At 41.6% G+C, this 24770-nt stretch overlaps 2 protein-coding genes across 7 annotated transcripts in view; one reads left to right on the top strand and one right to left on the bottom strand.

Annotated features, from left to right (window-relative positions):
• The window catches only part of LOC147023870 (presenilin-1-like), a 44820-nt gene extending 22908 nt beyond the window's left edge, over positions 1–21912 (bottom strand). For 2 of the 4 annotated variants that reach the window (XM_085889757.1, XM_085889753.1), the window contains exons 1-5: positions 21743–21884; positions 11443–11559; positions 9292–9536; positions 7710–7851; positions 7174–7241 (exon numbers count right to left, since the gene is read on the bottom strand). In XM_085889757.1, the coding sequence (XP_085745883.1) occupies positions 7174–7241; positions 7710–7851; positions 9292–9536; positions 11443–11538 (551 nt within the window). In that variant the 5' untranslated portion in view covers positions 11539–11559; positions 21743–21884. Of the gene's footprint in view, positions 1–7173; positions 7242–7709; positions 7852–9291; positions 9537–11442; positions 11560–21742 lie in introns of all 4 variants that reach the window. The other 2 variants (XM_085889756.1, XM_085889755.1) reach the window with 2 other exon arrangements.
• A 1170-nt stretch (positions 21913–23082) lies between these two features.
• Positions 23083–24770, top strand: part of MEMO1 (mediator of cell motility 1) — a 44784-nt gene continuing 43096 nt past the window's right edge. Inside the window, exon 1 of one of the 3 annotated variants that reach the window (XM_085889762.1) lies at positions 23083–23247. In XM_085889762.1, the coding sequence (XP_085745888.1) occupies positions 23187–23247 (61 nt within the window). In that variant the 5' untranslated portion in view covers positions 23083–23186. Of the gene's footprint in view, positions 23248–24495; positions 24567–24770 lie in introns of those variants that run through there. The other 2 variants (XM_085889763.1, XM_085889761.1) reach the window with 2 other exon arrangements.

Raw genomic sequence — 24770 nt, forward strand, 5'->3', positions numbered from 1 at the left:
TGGTTCCAGCAGGATGGGGAACCGTCCCATACAGCCAGGGAAACAAAGCGTTTTCTCAACCAACATTTTGAGGGCCACTTTATCTCCCTCTACGAAGACGTTGAGTGGCCACCGTATTCCCCTGACCTTACTCCTCCAGACTTCTTCTTGTGGGGGTATCTCAAGGACAGGATCTATGGAAACACTAGGCCTCAGACTCTTGATCAGCTGAAGGAAAACATCCACCGAGAAATCCAGAACATTCCTCAGGAAACGTTTCCCAAAGTGATGGAGAACATGACAACGCGTTTGCAGGCAGTGATCGGACAACGTGGAGCCTACGTCGAAAATGTGATCTAAAAGAAAACGACGATTCGATACCAAAATTTAAATTTTGGTGGCAATTTTGACATTGGTACAATAAACTTCAACCTTTCAGCTTTCTACCCAGCCATATATCTTTTTTAAAAATATATGTTATGACCATCCTCTTTGCAAATGAAAAGTTGTATATTTTTTTGGGACACCCTGTGTATATATATATATATATATATATATATATATATATATATATATATATATATATATATATATATTGTTGTGGTTGACGAAATTCGCAAACCACCATTCAGGTCCCTTTGGTGAGATATCTCTGTAAGTATATGTGTAGTTAGGCCCAAACCCGTTGTTTAGAGGGAATAAATGTCATTCATTCGGGCTGCGACCCTTCTAGATAGCCGTTTTTCTTTTACTATCTTTATTTTGGACCAGCCGCCATTACTACCACCACCAACCACGTCTCAACAGCCATCACACAACAACCACCAGCCGCAACGCCGCTTCACAACAACAACAACGCCAACAGCCACGACCTTTACCGTCACATCTCGCTCTCGCAACCATCGCATCACCGCCATTTCCGCGCCGCTTGTGGGCACCGATACTGGACTCGTGCAGGGCGCGCACCGAGCAGCGTGCAGAAACATCACAGCCTTTCCGAAGAAAACGGATCAAAAACGACTCACGCCCACTTCTGTTCCGTCCTATCGGCGAGCGTGGGGCGATTTGGCCCCGCCTCCAGGTGCGTTGGAGTAATATCGCTATATGCAAATTCATGGATCAAAAAGCATTCACGCCCACTTTTCCTCGGTCCAATGGGGAGCCAGCCAGAGGTGAAGGGTCGAAGGTAAAGGGTCGAAGGCGAAGGAGCGAGGCCCCGGGGGCTATAAAGGGCTGCGTTCGCTCGCCAAACGGGCAGTTCGCAGTTCGCAGTCGGTGGAGTTGGGAAGAGCCAGCCAGGAGAGGAGTCGGAGAAGGCGGTTGGACGGAGCTGTGGAGAGTTGGAGAGGTGGCGGCGGCAAAGGCGGTCGAGGGGGTGCTCGTGTCAGAGTCGGGGAGCTGCGGAGGGGAGAGGCCGGTAACGCGACCGAGGTCGTGGTGGAGACGCTCGTCGCGGGACCCGAGCCAGGGAGATATCCTGCTTCCCCCGAGCATCAACAACCCCCTCCTGTTTCTCCCCGCGCTGAGATAGTGCGAGAAGGGGGCCCCGTTCCCACCCCATACCAGGCAGTCCCAGCGAGGCCCGCGGAGTCGGGGCGCCAGCGCCATTTTGCAGCTCATCACCAGACGGGTAGGCTCGACGTGGTCTCGGCCCCAGGCCGTCTGCCCCCTCATAGTGGAGGGTGGTCCCTTTTTCTTTTGCTTTGGGTATATGTGTTGTCGGCGCCGTCTGTGAAGTAAAACTGTATCAGTGTTGCCGTGTGCTCGGTAGTCGGTTAGCTCTGCATTGTCTTTTGCTTTTACATTTGCTTTTTGTGCATTATTGTGTGTTTCTTCTTCTTCTTCTTTTACATTTGCTTTTGGTGTAATTGTATATCTGTGCTTTCCGTTCATCGCGAAATAAATGTGCTTTATGTTGAACTGTTTTCCCGTTTCGCTTCGTCTTTTCCTTTATTGAATCTCCATCTTACTTCACGTAAAGGGTTGGTCGTTGGCTAAAACGCCCGATAATTAATCGAACCGTCGAGGCCGACGATAACACCGCTCGGTTATCCCGATAGTACGGAACGGGTCGCTTAAAGTGGCCCGTGTCCGAAGTCGACCTGCGGCGAGGTGCGATCGCCCGGTCTACCCTCCGTGTGGGTACTTAGGTAGGTCGAATTTGGCGAGCAACCCTATCCCACGCGGGGACCGATTGGCACGATCGTGGTGAGGCCGAAAGGTCCACCCGTGACTAGTTCCCGGCGTTAGTCCGAGAGGGTCACGACGGAATTGTCCGTCCGGTGGGCGACGTGCCGCGATTCGAGTTACGTGGCCGTTCGCACGCCGGCGTGCGCGAATCAGCAACAATATATATATATATATATATATATATATATATATATATATATATATATATATATATATATATATATATATATATATATATATATATATATATATATATATATATACATATATATATACACACACATATATATATATATATACACACATATATATACACACAGTAGACTAGGGGTAAGTCGGCAGCGTGTAACTCGTCACTTCGCCTAAGTCGGCAGCGTCAAAAAGTCCCGAATTTACCTCATGTTAAGTCCCTATGAAGAAAGGGTCATCCCTCTGTAAGTCGTCATCTCTAAGTCGTCACTTCGTCTAAGTCGTCAGATGTTGTCCATTCCCACGTAATGGAAACTCAAGGAAATTACCACTCCTAACTCGTCACATGGAACTGCTGCCTCGTGAGAATCCCGATTTCATGGAATCGTGATGCTCGCTCATTGGTGTACACCGCCAGTGATAGGCTATTTATAACTGCGTACACACGTTGATCGCACTGCAGGCAGGACAATGGCGACTAAGCGTAAGCTTACAACTAAAACCTAACAAGAAAAATACAACATTATCCAGTTTTGCGAGGCAAACCCACTGATGAAGAAAACAGCCATAGCTGAGAAGTTGGACATCAAACGGCAGACATTGAACAATATCTTGAAGAATAAGGGCACGATGTTTGGACAAGTGGAGAAGATCGCGAAGCCAGTGGTAAGTGTGAAACGCGTGAAATGTGTGTCCTTTGAAGATGTCGATGACGTGCTCATCATCTGGTTTCAGCAAATGTCAGCTCAGCCAAATATTCGGTTGGACGGTGAAATGTTGCTGCTGAAGGCACGTCAATTCGCTGCGGACCTCGGGCATGATGATGCCGAGACCTTGCCGATGCACTGGCTAGACAGATTCAAAGTGAGGTGGAGAATCGGCAAGGTCAAGAAGTGCGGCGAATCAGGCAGCGTGGATTCGGCAGTGGTGCACGACTGGAAGGATGGAAAATTGAAAGACATCTTGGAAAGGTATCAGCCTCGGGATGTGTACAATGCCGATTAGACTGGGCTTTTCTGGCAGATGCTGCCAGAAAAGTCTCTGGGGTTCGTTGGTCAATCCCATCATGGTGATAAGCAGGCGAAGTTGTTGTCTTACAGCTGTTCATTGTCTTTACTTTTGATAAACTGATTCATGAATTCCATCTTTGCTTGATCACTTTCCAACTCACCAATGAACCCCCACCCATGCCCTGAGGATTGTGTTTTCCTTTTGGTACAATAGCCGGCTCTCACACATACGTGTCCAGGCCATGCGCGACTTCATCCTTCACCCCACAGTCATCATGAATGTTCGCATACGCGCAAGTCGTCACATTTCTTAGTCGTCACTTTTTTCTCGGTCCCGATGGTGACGACTTACGCCTAGTCTACTGTGTGTGTGTGTGTGTGTGTGTGTGTGTGTGTGTGTGTGTGTGTGTGTGTGTGTGTGTGTGTGTGTGTGTGTGTGTGTGTGTGTGTGTGTGTGTGTGTGTGTGTGTGTGTGTGTGTGTGTGTGTGTGTGTGTGTGTGTGTGTGTATATATATATATATATATAATACGGATTGCAACCATAAAACCCAACATTAATTTTTCTATTTTCATTGGGTGATAAAAAATACAATTAATTCACCTTTGAGGCAGAATGACATGAGCAAACAGAGAAACCTGGTCGACCAAACAACCATTTCCGTTGAATACGTATTTCTCAGCGTACAAGTCGATTACTTTTCCCCCCGGAAGTCCGGGCCTCGATTTTACTCAGAATCGACTTGTCTATGGTTCATGACATATTTCTTTAGCTTGTTTTAAATGCTGTACCTCTGTTAATGGTTCTCAAACTGGGGTACATGAGAGAACCTTAGGGGGTACGTGGAAGGGTCACCAAAATAAGTTTTTGTTTGTTTGTTTTTCAAATTGCATCCGTTTTTTTATTGATATTATGAACAAAGTAAGATTAAAATTTATATAGGTCAGGTAAAAATATGTCAGATTTTCAAAGAATTTACTGGTGGAGTGGAGCGTGTGTTGCTCCTTTTAATGGGTGAGGGGTAAATCCAAGCACAAAAAGTGAATCCTTGCGGAATAGGCTAATCGTGACCGAACAGAAACAAGCGGGCCGCGGTCATCTGTTCAGTAGATTACAGTACGTATTTTCATTGCATATTACAGTGAATAATGTACAGTGTATTAATGTTTATTAGGGCAAAGTGAACTTTGTGCTTCAATTTTAATCCGATCTGACGTCGTATAAGGAAAATTTAATTTCAGTATTTTTCTGTCGAGGGTGACGTCAGCACCAAGAAGGCCAATTCACACCCTATTTCGGTGGACGCAATATGACATAATAACGAGTCGTTATTGCCTCCATGACCATCAAATGAATACATTTTCTACATTATAATTTTTAAATCATTGAATTCACCAAAAATATTCTTTCCGAAATATATGTTATAATTGTATCGAAACAACATTAAAAAATAAATAAATAAATAACTTAGACGGTGTTTTGAAGAGAAGTTAGTTTCACATTAACGTGTCGTCAAATAAATATGTAATGGTCCCGCCATAACGATGGCATATTCCAGAAAGAAAAGGGCAGAAAGTGAGTTCTACATCAGCTTCGGCTTCACAGTACTGAACAAGCAAGGCAAGGATTTGCCACAATGTGTCATATGTCACAAAGTGCTGTCTGAAGGATCCATGAAGCCGAGCCTTCCCGGACAATATTTCTGCAGCTTCCATCCCGAAACTGCCGACAAAGAACCGTCCGACTTCAAGAGAGAGGAACTTGTTCTGAAACGTACTTGGTTTGACCATGGTGGTCAGGTCAATCAGCAAAACGAAGCTCGTCTCTATACCTGTATATGTTTGCTTGGAGAGTAAGACAATAACAAGCAAGATGCAGACAATTGTTGAAACTCTGGTAGTGCCATGCTGCAAGGATATTGTTCGTTACATCATGGGAGAGAACGTGGCAAAAAAGCTGAACACAATGTCGCTGTCCAGTGATACTGTGCGTCGAAGAATCTGTGATTTATCAGCAGACATCCAACAGCAAGTGTTCGCGGAAATCAAAGAAGCCCCCTGGGCATTTCTGCAATTCAAATGGACGAGTCAACAGACATATCTAGCTGTGCTCAGCTACTGGTCCATGCACGGTATATAAAGGACTCGGACTTCAAGGAATAGTTCTTATTTTGTCACCCTTTGGAATCCACGACGAAGGAAGAAGACATCTTTGAGGCAATATCAAACTTCTTTGAACAAGAGGGACTCTCGTGAGGAAATGGGGGATGTACAACAGATGGAGCCTCTGCAATGCTGGGATGTTGTTCTGGATTCCAATATCTGGTGAAGGTGGCCAACTGCACCACAAGCAAGCTACAGTGCATTATTCACCGCCATGCATTAGTCGCAAAGACACTGCCTCCAATGCTCAAAACAGTACTTGAGGATGTCGTGGCCATGATGAACTTCATCAAATTCAGTGCTTTGGACACGAGGTTGTTCCGCCTCCTTTGTTGAGACTTCAATGCCGAGGAAGAGTCGCTCATTTTCCACATGGAGGTAAGATGGCTTTCAAGAGGCAATGTGGTTGCTCGAGTCATGGCCCTGAATGTAGAGTTGAAATAATTATTCGACAGGAGTGAGAAGAGAAAATCCAAGCAGTTCGTAGACAAACTCAAAGCGGGCGGGCTGCTTTGACGCCTTTGAGAACGTGACCGACGGTTTGTCAGCCCTCCGTAAAGAGCAAGTGGATGAGTATCGGTGTCCTCATCCAGGAACACATACTTTCCCTCAGTCAGGAGTTGCATGGCTATTTTCAGACCTCAATAACTTGGATTGCCAACTCAATGAAAATCCACTCAAGATGGATCCTAGATCCCTTCCAGATGAACTGCACGACAAATTTGTCAGCTTGGTCAACGACTCCACCATCAGAGATGCTTTCGAGAATTTGGTGTTGACAAGATTTTGTCAACAATAGCTATATATTACCCATCTCTGGCAAAGGAATGCATGAAAAGCCTTCTGGTGTTCCCTTCCACCTACCTCTGTGAGCAGGCATATTCCACATTGTGCAACATTAAAAACAGGTCCCGTGCCAGTCTCAGTGCAACATGACATGAGTGTCCCATTTAAAGACTGTGCCAACAATTGATTTGTTGGTGGCGAAAAAGCAGACCCATCCTCGCCCGTAAGATTTTAGTATACGCATTGTTAGTGTTGGATGATATTTTTTCTCCAATAAAATTGCTTGGCTCCGAGTTACATACTTGTCTGTTCAGTGTTTACTTTCCTCGACTTTAAATTTTGGGGGAGGAGGTGGCGGTGAGGGGGTGCGTGACCAATGCTGAAAGACCTCAAGGGGTACGAAGGAAGAAAACGTCAAAGAACCCCTGCTCTATATGATAGCAAAGATGATGCGAAACTATTTACATTCCTAATTTATCTGGAAGTTCGTCCCACAAAGTAGTTCAAAAAGTATTCACAAAACAGCGCATCAATATAGCTAGCGATGCATTGTGCGTGTCAGGGAGGAATTAACACCTCTACTGTCCTGTTTGTTAACTACCGTGGTTGTTCTACCTTCTCTTAAACTCCGTATCGACTTATCTATGAATGAAGGAAAGAAAAATTGGAAAGAGCCACTCAGACTTGTACTCCACATGGACTTGTTCGCTGAATAACACGATCAAAAATTCTACCAGTAAGCAAAATGCCATTTTATTTATTGCTCAGTTAAAATAAAAGGATCATCACTTCACGTGTAATATGGAGTGAGGTGATCACGATGACCATCTCAACAGGATGTGAGCGAGCAACACGTACCCCAAATATAGATAGGTGAAGAGGAAGAGGAGCATCAGTGAAGACATTATCAACCACCCGTGGATAAACTGCAAAGTTAAAAGCAACTGATTAAAAAACATAATTTTGTACTTGGCCCTTCCAGTTTCACAGCAGACAAAAATAAGGACAGCAAGATGAATACTACTGAATTGTAATTCATGTGACAGCTCAAGAGTGGCCTGTGGGAAGGCCTTGAGTGTAATAAATTCCTGTAAGTGCCAAGCCAAGGAAACAATGGCAGAATTGACTCCCTATCCCTTTCACATATCATATATTCTTTCCCTAATATCTCCAACTTCATTGCCCCTTTTACCCCCCATCATCTCCTTTTTCCCTCAATGTAAACTGTTCACCTGGAATGGCGGATGGTCGCACGCATGCACGGAATGGAGTTGCCGGTTGAGTCTGGTAACTTGACACTTTTGCTGATGATTATTGAAGACCGCTTTGGCAGGTGGAATGATGAATTATCAAACATTCATGGTAGTTTTGAGCAGTCGGTTTGGTTACCTCACCTTGTAGCAGCGATACTTGTACAATAGAACCAAGAAGATAGTGAGGACCACGATGACACTGATTAGCACCAAAGTGTTGAGGATCGAGTTGAGAAACCGTTTTCCGACATTCTCCGTTTCCTCTGAGAATGGAGTATAAATCCTGGAAAAACAGTAGTGCAGAAAAAGAGCTCATTACAATCCACGTACAAGCTGGAGTCTCCTGATATTCCACACTAGTGGACATCCCGGGGGCCAAACTGGGTGGGACTCCTGGCCTCCATTAGGTATATGCCACAGGCATTGAGCGTTCTCACGTTTCGCGTTCCTTTCGCGTTCTCTCGTCAAACATCACCACATACGTCTTTGCACGTGTGCGTGTGTGCGTGCGTGCGTGCGTGCGAGTGGGGGTGGGGTGGGGTGGGGTGGGGTGGTCTCTACAAACATGGATATTGCAAACCAAAATGGACTTGCAGAGCGAGAAGGGTTAAAGAATTGCTGAGAACACGCAAGCTCAACTGGAGTCAGTCACAAGAAAGCAACAACATTTATGATAAAACTGCAGAGGAGCAAGCAGGAAAGGGTTCAGGCAAACAGTTAGGCAGTGTACAAACAAGTATGTGAGAGGAGAGGAAAAAGAAAAAGAAAAAAAAGATACAAGTGGAACAGATCCTGAAAGGAAGAAACATGAGGAATTTTGACTGGCATCTGAAGGAAACTGAAAACAGCAACCTTGCCGCATTTGCAATTATGTCAGCTGAATCTGTCATCGTCCACATGTGCAACTACTTCAGTGCATATGCTCTGGGCACATACCATTTGGATAGGGGAGGAGACCCTTGGCTCAGCACTGATTTTCGGTGTGAACGAAGGACAAGTGTCAATCATTTTTCTCTACAGAAGTCCAGACTGACAAAAAGGTATAAAGAGAAGTAAAAAAAAACAAAAAAAAACATCATTACTTCCACCACCAAAGGTGGGACAGAGGTTATGTTTTCACCCCTGTAAGTTTGTCTGCCTGTTTGTCTGTGAGCAGGATATCTCAAAATAGCTATGGCCGGATTCGGACGAAACTTGGTGGATAAGTTGAATGTGTGCGACAAGGACGAATTGATTCGCTTTTGGTGAAGATCCTGAATCAGATATGAGAATTAAAAAAACAAACATTAAAGTAATTCTGTGCTATTGAGATGGGGCCAAAAACGATATTTAGCATGATATCTCAAAAGGTTGTGGACGGGTTATAACAAAACTAGGTTGACGAGTTGGGTAGGTGATAAGAACAAACCGATTAGATTTTGGTTAAGGTCCAGATGCAGATCCGGCCTTATCAGTGGGATACAAAACGTAAACTGTTTCTACCGAGTGCAATTCCACTTTACATACTGAGAAAGGATCACTGGGAATAAACAGAATAAAGATATCATGTTAAACGTGGAGAGAGCAAAAGGTTTAAATAAACATATTTTAAAGGATAGCTTACTATTTAATGGGTTAAGGAAGGATAAGGCCATGAATTTAGATCTTATTGGGAACATTTAGCTACTGGTTGACCGTTAGTACTGTTTATCTGGAATGAGGGACATCCCCAAAGGTCACTCACAGCTGACCGTGTTTCTCCGTGTAGAAGGTAACAGACTTGATTGTCGCCACAACAACAAGCATGCATAGGCTGACAGGGACGAAGAGCATGATGACATGTTTTGCGCCATATTTTAGCGACAGCTCCTCTTCCTCACTGTCTTCATCAGCATGTTGCACACTGTGCGAGTGCCCACGCTCATCGCTTCGTGGCCTGCGTCCATTTTCCTGGCTCTCCTGGGGATCTCGGCGCTGCCTCAATCCTTCCTGCAATGACAACAAAGTCCAAGATGACTGGTAATATAATAATAATAATAATAATAATAATAATAATAATAATAATGAAAATATTCATTTCCCAAAATCATTGGACAACGTCCTTACTCAATAGTACGTAGGTAATGGACACTGATCAAACAAGAAAAAGAGCAGAGATTGCAGAACCTCACTCGGACTTGTTTTGTGTGGTGTTTGTGTACTGGTGTGCTACGTAATTAATAAGAGACATAACTAGAGCTGCCACTTTATAACTGCTGGCAGTGATGACCGGGTACGAAGACGTCCAGCTTTGATTGGACACCTGACCCTGACCCATGACGATTTTAAAATAATTATTCAATTGAATTTAGAATGGGATGAAAATAAATTCAATTCAAATCAAATGGAAGACCAAATTGGTACAGTCCTGCATTGGAGTCATCAGAAGGAACCTGAACAAGTAAAAAGCAAAGATGATGTCATCAGGAGGAACTTGGATAGGATTCACAGTTCAGCTGCTACTCCTCTACCCTCAAACCCATCCAGGAACAGCCAATTGAGCCTTTTACAAAAAAAAAACAAACAAACAAAAAAAACACAGATCAAAAAAAAAAAACAATTCTGGCTGCCAGACCGTGTGTTCGATCAAGTTTAAATTTAAAACATGTATTCCACATCACTACTAGATCATAATTGTGAAGTTTTACGTCGATGGATTAAGCAGTTTCAGAGAAAACATTATTTAATATTTTTCTGAAATCCAATATGCCTGCCAAACCATGTGACCGATCAATTATTCCTGAACAAACTTGTACACCCATGTGCTGGGGAACATTTGTGTGAAGTTTCCCCTCGATCTATCCAGCTGTTCTGGAAAAGAAGATTTTTTGTATATTTTTGGGTAAATCCAATATGGCTGCCAAACAATGTGACCGATGATGTCATATGTGTGAACCTTTTGTTCCTCATGGAAAAGCAGTCATTTGTGTAAAGTTTCACCTCGATCTGTTCAACCACTTCAGATAAGAGGATTTTTGAAGGTTATTTTAAAAAAAATATATATATGGCTGACCGATGATGTCATCATTTTTTTTCTGTGGACCATACCTCCAGATGACCCTCAAAAATTTTCACACTGATCGGATGTAGCGATGGACATATGCACTTATGACGTCATAAAAAACACTCATTCCCCACGAGGAGTACTTGCTGTGTGCCAAGTTTCAATTTTTTCCTTGGTACGGTTTCAGAGAGACAGAGATCCAAAGTTTTTCCGTTTTTCCAACATGGTTGCCACACCACATAACCGATGACATCATAATTATCATTAAAACCTTCTACATGAGTAGTCGTACCACTGGTGAAAATTCCATCTTGATCTAACAAGCGGTTGCGGAGGAAAACACGAAAGTACTGTGTGGACAAAAACAAACAAACAAACAAACAAACAAACAAACGGACCCAAATGCAATGCCCTCTCCTTAAGCGAGGGTAATTAGGAAAAATCTAAAATAAAAACAACCAGCTTGTAATTTTGAATGAGGACAAAGGCCGAGATTAAACTTTTTTTCTTCTTTTTCCAAAAAGAGCCCTTCAACCATTACTACACAGGAAGACAGGGAAGCAAGATGGAAGATTGGACTCAGAACTCATGCCTTTGCAGACAATTCATGTCTGTCTGTAAAAGACAAGACTCCAATGATGCCATTTGTCATCATTAGTGAAAATACAAATGTTATCTCCTTGCTCTCCTCCTCCTCCTCCTCCTCCTCCTCCGATAAACCTTAATTTCTCTACATGGTGCAAAGGATTGTAAATATTGAAATTGGAAACAAAACAATAAAGGGGAAAGCATAAGATATCAACAAATAAATAAATGAAAAATGAATAAATAAATATTCAGATTTGTACATACCGTATTATCCAGACCATGGGTTTCTGCTGGAGATGCGGGATCTGTTGACCACGAAGGATCAGGGGGTGCACGCCCATCGTCTGAGATGTTATTCATGGTTCTCTACTTTACGCAACACTTCACCCAAACATAAAATGGGGACATGAACATACAATTACCGATCATTAGTCATGTACAACGATTTCTTTTTTAATGCTTCAAATTTAAAAAAAAAAAAAAATTGTATACAAGGTCAAGGCTCGTGGAAGAGCGAGATCACTGAATGGATCAAGATGCAACAGAACAAAAGTAAGAGCGGAGAGAAAGGGGGGAAATACGAACAACCGGGTTGAAGGACAAAATAGAGGGAGACTTGGGCAAATAATGGGTGCAGGGAGGAATGAGTGGTAGGAGAGGATGCATGGGGTGGATAAGATGAATACAGAAGCAAACTCTCGAATTTTGAATGAGGTGGGCATGGGCAAGGGGAGGGGAGATACCGGGAGAATAAAACATCATGGTTTTGGATGGGGGATGATTTGAGATGGTGGTGAACAGCTGTCTTGAAGACCTGGAGGGAAGAATGAGATTGAAGAGGATATGGAAGTTGGTTCCACAGGTGGAAAAGAAAAAGTGGAACAAATGAGTGGAGGTGAGCAGTAATCCTGGATGTAGGTAGTTTCACGAGAAGGGGATTGCTGCAGAAACCCGAGACGGGGGGGGGGGGGGGTTGGAAAGGACATGTAACGAGCAAAGGGTGCAAGACCAGAAAGGGGCAGTAGAACACAGAGAGGCCACCAACCAGTCTGCGATAGCGGAGTGATCAGTCCATAGACTCAGCTTCGTCATGGAATATTCCAATGATCTTGAAGGACTTGGTTTCCACGGTGTCAAGCTGAGCAAGACATGAGGCAGGAGAACCAGCCAAAAGGGGACAACACTACTCCATCAAGCTGAGGATGAAAGCCTTGTACGGACTTTATGACAGAGGATGCAAAGACCAATTCTAGCATGAGCCCTTTGTCAGAGCAAAAACCTCTCGCTATAAACAAAGGGTATATAAGGTTCTCGCTATATAAGAACTCATTGTCAGCCACACATCAGTTCACACGATGGTAAACACACTCAAGATTACCAACTTTTATTGGGAATCCATCATCTTGTGAACCAATGCAAACCGACACCAACATTCAGATGAAGGGTTCTGTTGTGAACACCCATTGTATTCAGTTACATATTTGAAAGCAAATGGCATCTTGGGTGATGTCACTCGCTCTTTGGTCTGGTTTTAAAGTTGAACGACGACGGTACGTCAGGGAATCTCTCAATACTGTGAATACTGAAAGCTCCTGGGTTCTCATTTGCAAATGAGGTGAAGAACACTTCAGCCATAGTCTCCTTCCTCGTGAAGATTGTGGAAACAAAAAAGGACAAGGAGTTGCCATCTAATAGCTGTGTTGAACTAATGCTCAATTGCACCCACCAAGAAACAACTTCAAACAAGATGATTAAAAAGACATTAAAATAATTTTCTTACTTTTGTATAGAGTCAAGGCTCATGGAGCTATGGCTGGAAGAAATAATGGATCAGGATGCAACATCACAAATGGAACAGCAGAAAGATAGGGGGTAATTCCAAGAGCAGGTGCGAAGGAGGGACAAGGTATGCAAGGATAAGGCTGAGGGTATGGGAGAATTGGATAGGGGATGATCTGAGATGGTGCCTAACAGCTATCTTGAACATCTGGAGAGAGGGATGAGATTGAAGAGAATTTGGAAGTTGGGTCCACAGGTGGGGGAAAAAAAAATAGAGGGACAAATGAGTGGAGGTGAGCAGTGATTCTGGATTTTGGGAGTTTTACTCAAAGGGAGGTGCTGATGGACCGTATGCACCCTGCATATACCTGTGGCAGACAAAGCACGGAGAAGGCAGAGGTGCAAGAACAGAAAGGAGGTGAGAGAAGACAGAGACCACAGACCTGTCTGCAATGGGAAAGTGATTGGTCCATAGGCAACTTCATCATGGGAGATTCCAGTTATATTAAAGGCCTGGGTTTATGATCATACCTCAGAATGAAACCAAGCAAGATGTGAGACAGGGCTGACAGCCCAGAGGGGAGAGTAGTGTTCCATCAAGCTGTGGATGAGGGCTTTGTATGGGGAATCGGAGTTCAGGTGTGCTAAGGAAGGACTTTGCACGATGGAGGATGCCCAGTCATCGACTGGCTTTAGAGGCAAACTTTGAAATGTGGTTTCCCCAACAAAGATCATGCCTGAGAATGAGACACAAGAGTTTGAATGACTCAATTTCCTCAAGAGGATTGTTAAGAAAGTAGATCGGAGGGTTTGCCAGACAGTCCTTTCGGAATGACAGAGTGAGAGTGTGAGATTTGTCAGGACTGAAAGACATATTCCAAATGTTTGACCAGCTTTTGATTTTTATCAAGGTCTGAAGAGAGGGAAGAGGCTGCTGCTTGTCTGTCTGAAGGATAAAGATGCCACGGCAGAGAGTGGAGTCATCGGCAAATACATAAAGAGGATTTTCCAGAGGAGTCTGAGAGTTTTAACCATGATAACGGATGGTAAAAACAAAGAACATTTAACAATGCAGAATCTCACAGAAGTATTTGTCTGGAAAACCCCTTTCACACCACGGGGATGCCATAGTAAAATTGACGCGTGTGCACATTCACAGACACACGACACAACAATCACCTCCCGCATACCTTTAGGATCAGGTGAGGGTAATATTATTAATAGTACCGCTATTAACAGTATCAGGCAAGGTCAGGTCAGTGCAGATCATATCAGATGAGGTTTTCACTTAAATTTCATGCCACGAAGGGAAAAAGCAACACAATTATGAACAACAAACGGTTAAAAAAGAAATATTTTGCAGGAAACCAATCTTGCACACCAAGAATCACGATAGTGTATATTTTTTTGAGATCACAACTGATACACAGCACTCCTTTACAACCAACCAATTTACTTTCAATGTTGCAACATCAGCCTCAGTGATACCATTCAAATATCGTGCTATATATTAGTTTAGCCCTATCTCTCAATGGTGAAGAATCACTGAAAAAAACAACGAGAAGGGTACTCGGTAGAGCACATACCTCCACCACGTAATGCATGATCCTTCTTCTTCTTCTTCTTTCGGCTGCTCCCGTTAGGGGTCGCCACAGCGGATCATCCGTATGATCCGCATAGTGATTTGGCACGTTTTACGCCGGATGCCCTTCCTGACGCAACCCTGGTCGCCTCTTACGACACAGGGATATGGTACACCTATTTTAACCGGGGTATACACCGGCCCAGTACACTGGTACTCATTTTGCCGACCTCGGAAGGATGACAGGCTGAGTCAACCCCCTGGTGTATTAATTCAGTGGCCCAACAGGGCTTGAACTCAGGACCTTTTGGATCCCAAGCCGCTGCCCTAACCACTGCGCCAACACACCAGGCTCACGTAATGCATGATCCACGAGAACATATTGTTGCGGTTCTCGGAACGGCATGCATACAACAGATAGTTGTCCCGAGTCAGTTATCCCATTAATATACGTGCAGATAGACCCCTTCCTTTTGTGTAGTGGGAGGACAAGGGAGTGCGTTGCGATGGGCTATTAGTTAGGATTATGAAATCATTTTTCACTTTTATTTTATTCCCACCTTTTCTTTTCTGAGGTAAATCTTCCTCGCTTGCCCCTCGTCTCGCTTACCACAGCATGACAACCCACGGTACCCTCCCCAACGATCACTTCTGAGGCAAAATCGCAACGTGCACTATGGAGTAGACTGGTGCTTTGAGCTTCCACCGTCTACCCGAGGCCAGACATGTGCGTCGTGTCACATACGCTTTTGCTCCCAGGTGGGTGGGCTATACCGGCGTCTGGTCGAAACCCGGCCCAGGATGGCGGACCACGTGAGGGGTCAGGGCCAGTTGGAGCGCCGACTCAGGCGATGATGTTGGATTCGGCATGGCCCCTCCCCTGACCTCCGGGCTCTATAAAACATGGAGAAATCCTCCGTGTAGTGGTTGTTGAGAAGTGGTTATGTGTGTTCCTTGTTGAGTGCATTTTCACGCGGTGTGCTCCTGTTCTCGACTACGCTCACGTCTGGCCACAGTCACATGTGCGGCTGTGGCCAGAACAACGCGACTATTGTCGGGCACCGCACCAAGGAGCATCCATGTATAAAGCGTCTATATTCATTTACCTCATGAATGTTTGTATAAAGTGTCTATATTCATTTACCTCACATGTGTTTGTATAAAGTGTCGATATTCGTTTTCCTCATGAGTGTTTGTATAAAGCGTCTATATTCATTTACCTCATGAATGTTTGTAGAAAGCGTCTATATTCATTTACCTCACGATCGCTTGAGGACGGGAGCCCTGCACTGGGCCGCGCTATGAGAGGGTGTAGGGCAGCCGGGAATCATGGTGAAACCCAATCCTTATCCCTGTGTCGTAAGAGGCGACCAGGGTTGCGTCAGGAAGGGCATCCGGCGTAAAACCTGTGCCAAGTCAGTATGCGGATCATAACGGATGATCCGCTGTGGCGACCCTTAACGGGAGCAGCCAAAAGACGAACAACAACATTCATTTACCTCACGAGTGTTTGCATAAAGCGTCTATCTTCATTTCCCTCACGAGTGTTTGTATAAAGGGTTTATATTCATTTCCCTCACGAGTGTTTGTATAAAGGTTTATATTCATTTACCTCATGAGTTTGTATAAAGGGTCTATATTCATTTACCTCATGAGTGTTTGTATTAAGGGTTTATATTGATTTACCTCACGAGTGTTTGCATAAAGCGTCTATCTTCATTTCCCTCACGAGTGTTTGTATAAAGGGTTTATATTCATTTCCCTCACGAGTGTTTGTATAAAGGGTTTATATTCATTTTCCTCACGAGTGTTTGTATAAAGGTTTATATTCATTTCCCTCACGAGTGTTTGTATAAAGGGTTTATATTCATTTCCCTCACGAGTGTTTGTATAAAGGGTTTATATTCGTTTACCTTACGAGTGTTTGTGTAAAGTGTCTATATTCGTTTACCTCATGAGTTTGTACTAAGGGTCTATATTCATTTACCTAACGAGTGTTTGTCTAAAGGATTTATATTCGTTTACCTCACGAGTGTTTGTATAAAGGGTTTACATTCATTTCCCTCACGAGTGTTTGTATAAAGGGTTTATATTCGTTTACCTTCCGAGTGTTTGTGTAAAGTGTCTATATTAATTTACCTCACGAGTGTTTGTATAAAGGGTTTATATTCGTTTACCTTACGAGTGTTTGTATAAAGGGTTTATATTCGTTTACCTTACGAGTGTTTGTGTAAAGTGTCTATATTCATTTACCTCACGAGTGTTTGTATAAAGGGTTTATATTCGTTTACCTTACGAGTGTTTGTGTAAAGTGTCTATATTCGTTTACCTGATGAGTGTTTGTATATAGGATCTATATTCATTTACCTCATGAGTGTTTGTATTAGGGTTTATAGTCATTTACCTCACGAGTGTTTGTGTAAAGCATCTATATTCATTTACCTCAAGAGTGTTTGTATAAAGGGTTTATATTTGTTTACCTCACGAGTGTTTGTATCAAGGGTTTATATTCGTTGACCTCATGAGTATTTGTATAAAAGGTCTATATTCATTTACTTCACGAGTGTTTGTATAAAGGGTCTATATTAGTTTACCTCACGAGTGTTTGTATAAAGGGTTTATATTTGTTTACCTCACGATTGTTTGTATAAAGGGTTTACATTCGTTTACCTCACGAGTGTTTGTATAAAGGGTCTATATTCATTTACCTCATGAGCGTTTGTATAAAGGGTTTATATTTGTTTACCTGATGAGTGTTTGTAAAAAGGATCTATATTCATTTACCTCATGAGTGTTTGTATAAAGGGTTTATATTTGTTTCCCTCATGAGTGTTTGTATAAAGGGTTTATATTCGTTTACCTCACGAGTGTTTGTATAAAGGGTTTATATTCATTTCCCTCACGAGTGTTTGTATAAAGGGTTTACATTTGTTTACCTCATGAGTGTTTGTATTAAGGGTCTATATTCATTTCCCTCACGCGTGTTTGTATAAAGGGTTTATATTCGTTTACCTCACAAGTGTTTGTATAAAGGGTTTATATTCGTTTACCTCATGAGTTTGTATAAAGGGTCTATATTCATTTAACTCACGAGTGTTTGTATAAAGGGTTTATATTCGTTTACCTCACAAGTGTTTGTATAAAGGGTTTATATTCGTTTAACTCATGAGTTTCTATAAAGGGTCTATATTCATTTACCTCACGAGTGTTTGTATAAAGGGTTTATATTCGTTTACTCTACGAGTGTTTGTATAAAGGGTTTATATTCGTTTACCTCACGAGTTTGTATAAAGGGTCTATATTCATTTACCTCACGAGTGTTTGTATAAAGGGTTTATATTCGTTTACCTCATGAGTTTGTATAAAGGGTCTATATTCATTTACCTCACGAGTGTTTGTATAAAGGGTCTATATTCATTTACCTCACGAGTGTTTGTAAAAAAGGGTTTATATTCGTTTACCTCACGAGTGTTTGTATAAAGGGTTTATATTCGTTTACCTTACGAGTGTTTGTGTAAAGTGTCTATATTCGTTTACCTGATGAGTGTTTGTATATAGGATCTATATTCATTTACCTCATGAGTGTTTGTATTAGGGTTTATAGTCATTTACCTCACGAGTGTTTGTGTAAAGCATCTATATTCATTTACCTCAAGAGTGTTTGTATAAAGGGTTTATATTTGTTTACCTCACGAGTGTTTGTATCAAGGGTTTATATTCGTTGACCTCACGAGTGTTTGTATAAAAGGTCTATATTCATTTACTTCACGAGTGTTTGTATAAAGGGTCTATATTAGTTTACCTCACGAGTGTTTGTATAAAGGGTTTATATTTGTTTACCTCACGATTGTTTGTATAAAGGGTTTACATTCGTTTACCTCACGAGTGTTTGTATAAAGGGTCTATATTCATTTACCTCATGAGCGTTTGAAAAAGGGTTTATATTTGTTTACCTGATGAGTGTTTGTAAAAAGGATCTATATTCATTTACCTCATGAGTGTTTGTATAAAGGGTTTATATTTGTTTCCCTCATGAGTGTTTGTATAAAGGGTTTATATTCGTTTACCTCACGAGTGTTTGTATAAAGGGTTTATATTCATTTCCCTCACGAGTGTTTGTATAAAGGGTTTACATTTGTTTACCTCATGAGTGTTTGTATTAAGGGTCTATATTCATTTCCCTCACGCGTGTTTGTATAAAGGGTTTATATTCGTTTACCTCACAAGTGTTTGTATAAAGGGTTTATATTCGTTTACCTCATGAGTTTGTATAAAGGGTCTATATTCATTTAACTCACGAGTGTTTGTATAAAGGGTTTATATTCGTTTACCTCACAAGTGTTTGTATAAAGGGTTTATATTCGTTTAACTCATGAGTTTCTATAAAGGGTCTATATTCATTTACCTCACGAGTGTTTGTATAAAGGGTCTATATTCATTTACCTCACGAGTGTTTGTATAAACGGTCTATATTCATTTACCTCACGAGTGTTTGTATAAAGGGTTTATATTCGTTTACCTCACGAGTGTTTGTATAAAGGGTTTATATTCGTTTACCTTACGAGTGTTTGTGTAAAGTGTCTATATTCGTTTACCTCATGAGTTTGTATAAAGGGTCTATATTCATTTACCTCACGAGTATTTGTATAAAGGGTTTATATTCGTTTACCTTACGAGTGTTTGTATAAAGGGTTTATATTCGTTTACCTCATGAGTTTGTATAAAGGGTCTATATTCATTTAACTCACGAGTGTTTGTATAAAGGGTTTATATTCGTTTACCTCACAAGTGTTTGTATAAAGGGTTTATATTCGTTTACCTCATGAGTTTGTATAAAGGGTCTATATTCATTTACCTCACGAGTGTTTGCATAAAGGGTTTATATTCGTTTACCTCACAAGTGTTTGTATAAAGGGTTTATATTCGTTTACCTCATGAGTTTGCATAAAGGGTCTATATTCATTTAACTCACGAGTGTTTGTATAAAGGGTTTATATTCGTTTACCTCACAAGTGTTTGTATAAAGGGTTTATATTCGTTTACCTCATGAGTTTCTATAAAGGGTCTATATTCATTTACCTCACGAGTGTTTGTATAAAGGGTTTATATTCGTTTACTCTACGAGTGTTTGTATAAAGGGTTTATATTCGTTTACCTCATGAGTTTGTATAAAGGGTCTATATTCATTTACCTCACGAGTGTTTGTATAAAGGGTTTATATTCGTTTACCTCATGAGTTTGTATAAAGGGTCTATATTCATTTACCTCACGAGTGTTTGTATAAAGGGTTTATATTCGTTTACCTCACGAGTGTTTGTGTAAAGGGTCTATATTCATTTACCTCACGAGTGTTTGTATAAAGGGTTTATATTCGTTTACCTCATGAGTTTGTATAAAGGGTCTATATTCATTTACCTCACGAGTGTTTGTATAAAGGGTTTATATTCGTTTACCTCATGAGTTTGTATAAAGGGTCTATATTCATTTACCTCACGAGTGTTTGTATAAAGGGTTTATATTCGTTTACCTCACGAGTGTTTGTATAAAGGGTTTATATTCGTTTACCTTACGAGTGTTTGTGTAAAGTGTCTATATTCGTTTACCTCATGAGTTTGTATAAAGGGTCTATATTTATTTACCTCACGAGTATTTGTATAAAGGGTTTATATTCGTTTACCTTACGAGTGTTTATGTAAAGTGTCTATATTCGTTTACCTCATGAGTTTGTATAAAGTGTCTATATTCATTTACCTCACGAGTGTTTGTATAAAGGGTTTATATTCGTTTACCTCATGAGTTTGTATAAAGGGTCTATATTCATTTACCTCACGAGTGTTTGTATAAAGGGTTTATATTCGTTTACCTCACGAGTGTTTGTATAAAGGGTTTATATTCGTTTACCTTACGAGTGTTTGTGTAAAGTGTCTATATTCGTTTACCTCATGAGTTTGTATAAAGGGTCTATATTCATTTACCTCACGAGTATTTGTATAAAGGGTTTATATTCGTTTACTTTACGAGTGTTTATGTAAAGTGTCTATATTCGTTTACCTCATGAGTTTGTATAAAGGGTTTATATTCATTTACCTCACGAGTATTTGTATAAAGGGTTTATATTCGTTTACCTTACGAGTGTTTGTGTAAAGTGTCTATATTCGTTTACCTCATGAGTTTGTATAAAGGGTCTATATTCATTTACCTCACGAGTGTTTGTATAAAGGGTCTATATTCATTTACCTCACGAGTGTTTGTATAAAGGGTTTATATTCGTTTACCTTACGAGTGTTTGTGTAAAGTGTCTATATTCGTTTACCTCATGAGTTTGTATAAAGGGTTTATATTCGTTTACCTCATGAGTTTGTATAAAGGGTCTATATTCATTTACCTCACGAGTGTTTGTATAAAAGGTCTATATTCATTTACCTCACGAGTATTTGTATAAAGGGTTTATATTCGTTTACCTTACGAGTGTTTGTGTAAAGTGTCTATATTCGTTTACCTGATGAGTGTTTGTATGTAGGATCTATATTCGTTTACCTCACGAGTGTTTGTATGAAGGGTTTATATTCGTTTACCTCACGGGTATTCGTGTTAAGTGTCTATATTCGTTTCACTCACGAGTGTTTGTATTTTGTTATATTAACTTGCGATTGGAATGATGTTGTTTGTCATGAAAATATAGATCGAGTTTAAAGTAGAACCAGGAAATTGTGAGTTTCCACCGGTGATATTCGCGGATTCGGCATTTGCAGTTTCGCCATTGATATCCACCTTACTTCTGTTGGGGTCGGCTGCAGTAAGTTTTTATTTTTTTTTGTCCAAGTCCTTCACGAACTAGCTGTCCAGCTCCCTCCCGTGCAAAGCACGGGTATCTCGCTCGCAACATGAATATTTTCGGTAAAATCGGAGAAAGATCGTTGCTGTCATGTTCACCGGTGCTGGAGGCAACAGAACCACCTTCCCGATAAAATGAACTTCAACGGTATTTAATGTCGCCGGTACCGGCCAAATCGACACAGCCTGATAATTTGAATACCGGATCAAATCGGAATGGATCAACGTTAAGTTAGGGTTTCAACCATATTATCATCAGGGCAAATATACGTTCGACATCAAATTAAATACTCAATACGTGTATGTCCACCGTCTCTGTCAGAGAATAAGGCACATGGTTAATCAGTCATAAAAAATAAAACTACAAACCTCCCCACACTGGTGGGGAAACTTCGGAGAGGCGTTCAAACCGTAATCACCAGTTTTGTACCAGGAACAAACGAACGACCGCACGTCTCGAGCTCGAGGTAGTGCGTCCAGCGGAAGCGGTAGTGCGTCCAGCGGAAGCGGAAGTGCATCGGCTAACTATTAAAGGAAACATGAATCGACTGTTTATTGCAGTTTTAGGGCAATTTCACGTTGTTTTTCAGCCTAACTACTCGATTATTGGAAGTTGCTATTAACGCAAAAAAAAAAAAAATTTTTAATTAAAAAATATACAAGACTGAACAGCGGGTAACTAAATAAATACACCGCTTTTTAAGATTCTCGAAATACACCGCTTTATAGCGAACGCAGTGAGCTTCATACTTAACGCGTGCACGTGAGAGAATAGGAAACAACAACAACACAAAACCCCGAGCTATTTGGAATCCGTGTCGTTGGTTATGACCCCTTTGCTTCCGGTTGTTTTTAAACGCTGTGCGGTGTATAAACACGATTGGGTTTTATTTCTATCTTGTGAATATTACTTGACGTGTACACATGAGAGAATAGGAAACAACAACAACACAATACTCTGGCAATTTGGAATCCATGTCGTTGGCTATGACCCTTTTGCTTCCGTTTTTTTTTGTTTCTGGTTTTTTTTTGTTGTTGCTGGTTTTTGTCATGGGGAATGATGCATGCCGGGAGATAAAGGCATCGTCAGAGACATGAAAGACCCAAATAATAACAGACATGGTGTATATTTCCTCCACTGATTTTAATAAAGATATCTCCCACATCATCAAAAAATAATTTTTAATCGTGATTTACGTTATTTCATCGCTGATCCCGAATCCAGGCCGAAGTAACCGGAAATTGCGTATACAGTTGTGAACAAGTAAGAGGTAAAGTCAGAAGCGAATGTAAGAAGAATTATACGTTCGCTTCTAGGCTTTGCCTATTCCATATTAATAAACCTACGTTTTATTTACGATCAAACATATAAATTAACCGGAATGCCATCACATGTATACGCAAGCCGAGTTGACTTCAGAACGTTTCAGGAATTGGTTTGGCGAATCTTTCTGAGATGCAAACACCTCGGATGATTTCATCCGAAATGAGGAAGTGGAATGATGCTAGTTGTTGTTTATTGCTCAAAAAAATAATAAAATTATTAAACAGTAAATATAGCGAATGGAGATGTTTATTCATGACAAGAATTTGTATTTACTCGGAAAGATGTAGTATTCTTTATTTATTTCCGCTAAACTGTTATTTGGGGAAAAAAAAAAAAAAAACATGGAAGAACGTTTGACACTTTCGGAAGTGACGTAGGCTGCTGGTCATCGAGGAGGCGGTGCTTGTGCGGACAGTGAGCCGGCGTTTTGCTCTTCCCATCGAAATACGTTTTCCTTTCCGTTGACCATTTGCCAGCGTGCTGGAGATGTCCAAGCGGCAAAGCGCACGAGAGGCGAGTCATGCAGGTAGCTGGTATACCGCTTCAGGTGCGTTTCATTTGTTGTACAGTTGAACTTGAAGGAGGGGGATTGGTTGTTGGTTAAAGCAGGCAGGACCAAAAAATAAACGCGTTTCGTTCAGACCTTTTGAAGTACATTAATGACCTAAAAGACCCATTGGTAAGCATGTAAATTATAAATATAAATATTTAGTATTTTAAAGTCTGTTCCCACTTACTCATCTTGTAAGTTACGAGGCGTTTCTGAGGCTTCAATTAAATGCTTAAAAACATATTGGAGAGGCAGATGAGGTAAATTTAGCTCTGACGTCAAATCGGACGTGGTTGTCATGGCAATAGCAGGGCAAGTTGTCATAATATTTCCAGTGGCAATTGACCGAATGTGTGGTGTCTTCATCATTTGTTGATGCCGAGACCCTGGCCTTCCTAACGCCCTTGCAGTTCACATTGTTGCGTGCCGATGCATTTGTCCTGCATCTGACGTGATTGATGTACAAGCTCCACCATGAACTTTGGATTCATACCAGAAGCTGTATTTGGTGATCTCAGCACGTGTAAACAGTAAGGAAAAAGCTGAACAGTTCAATTTCTCTGGACAACTTAATCTCCTTCACGCCTCCCAATCCCCCCCCACCCCCCAATCCCACCACTATCCCTCCTTACAAATTTCCTATTCTTCCTCCTCGGTTTCCTTCTGTATCCATCTTGTCCAGCCCATGCAATCTCTCCGACCCCCATTCCTCCCCACACACATTGTTTGTCCATGTCTGCCTCTGTATTGACCTTTGGCTCTGCTGTTGGTGTCCCCCCCCCCCCTCTCTGCTGTTCCTTTTGTCGTGTTGCGTCCTGATTTCTTCAGGGTACTAGTTAGTACTAGATCTTCAACAAGCCTTGAGTATGTATACAAAAAAAAACGAAAAAAAACTTGAATTGTATCTGAGGGATGGTGCACAATGATGTACTGTATCTCCCAGCTTGCGAAACTCCAGGATGATCTTTTGTAGCTCGATCGAGATTTAAAACCTAAACTAGTCAGTTTAGAGTTGAGTGAAATTACCTCTCAGCTTATGTGGCTAGCCTTATTTATGTGTGTGTGTTGGTTATGTCTATGTGCGGGTTTCACATGGTGGAACGGAGTCCTCCCAGGGCTCAATGTATCCACCTCCATCTGTCGAAGCCCCACCCCCCCCCCCATCCCGCCATCTCCATCTTTGAACCTTGCCCATTGTGATCTGTCTTTAGGTATAGACTTCCATCCTGCAGCGACGATCAGAAAAGCACGTGGGAAGGACTGGACCATTGTGCATAGGAACATGGCTACGTGTGAGGCAGGCTTTCGCTGGACAGGTCTTGTCACCTCCGCCTTGTCACCTCCATCTTGTCACCTTTGTCTTTTCTTTCTCTTGTCACCTCTTTTCTGTCTGTCTTGTCCCTGAATGAATGCATAAGGCCCGAATTGATAAGCCATCTTGGAATCGTGGGCATGTGGGTTATATTTATTATTCGTTGGTCCCGTTGATTGCCGCGTTCGTTGCTGTGTTCTTCTTCTTC

This window comes from Eptatretus burgeri, chromosome 7 (genome assembly GCF_056783735.1).
Source record: "Eptatretus burgeri isolate ZD-2024b chromosome 7, Ebu_testis_v1, whole genome shotgun sequence".
Lineage (NCBI taxonomy): Eukaryota > Metazoa > Chordata > Myxini > Myxiniformes > Myxinidae > Eptatretus > Eptatretus burgeri.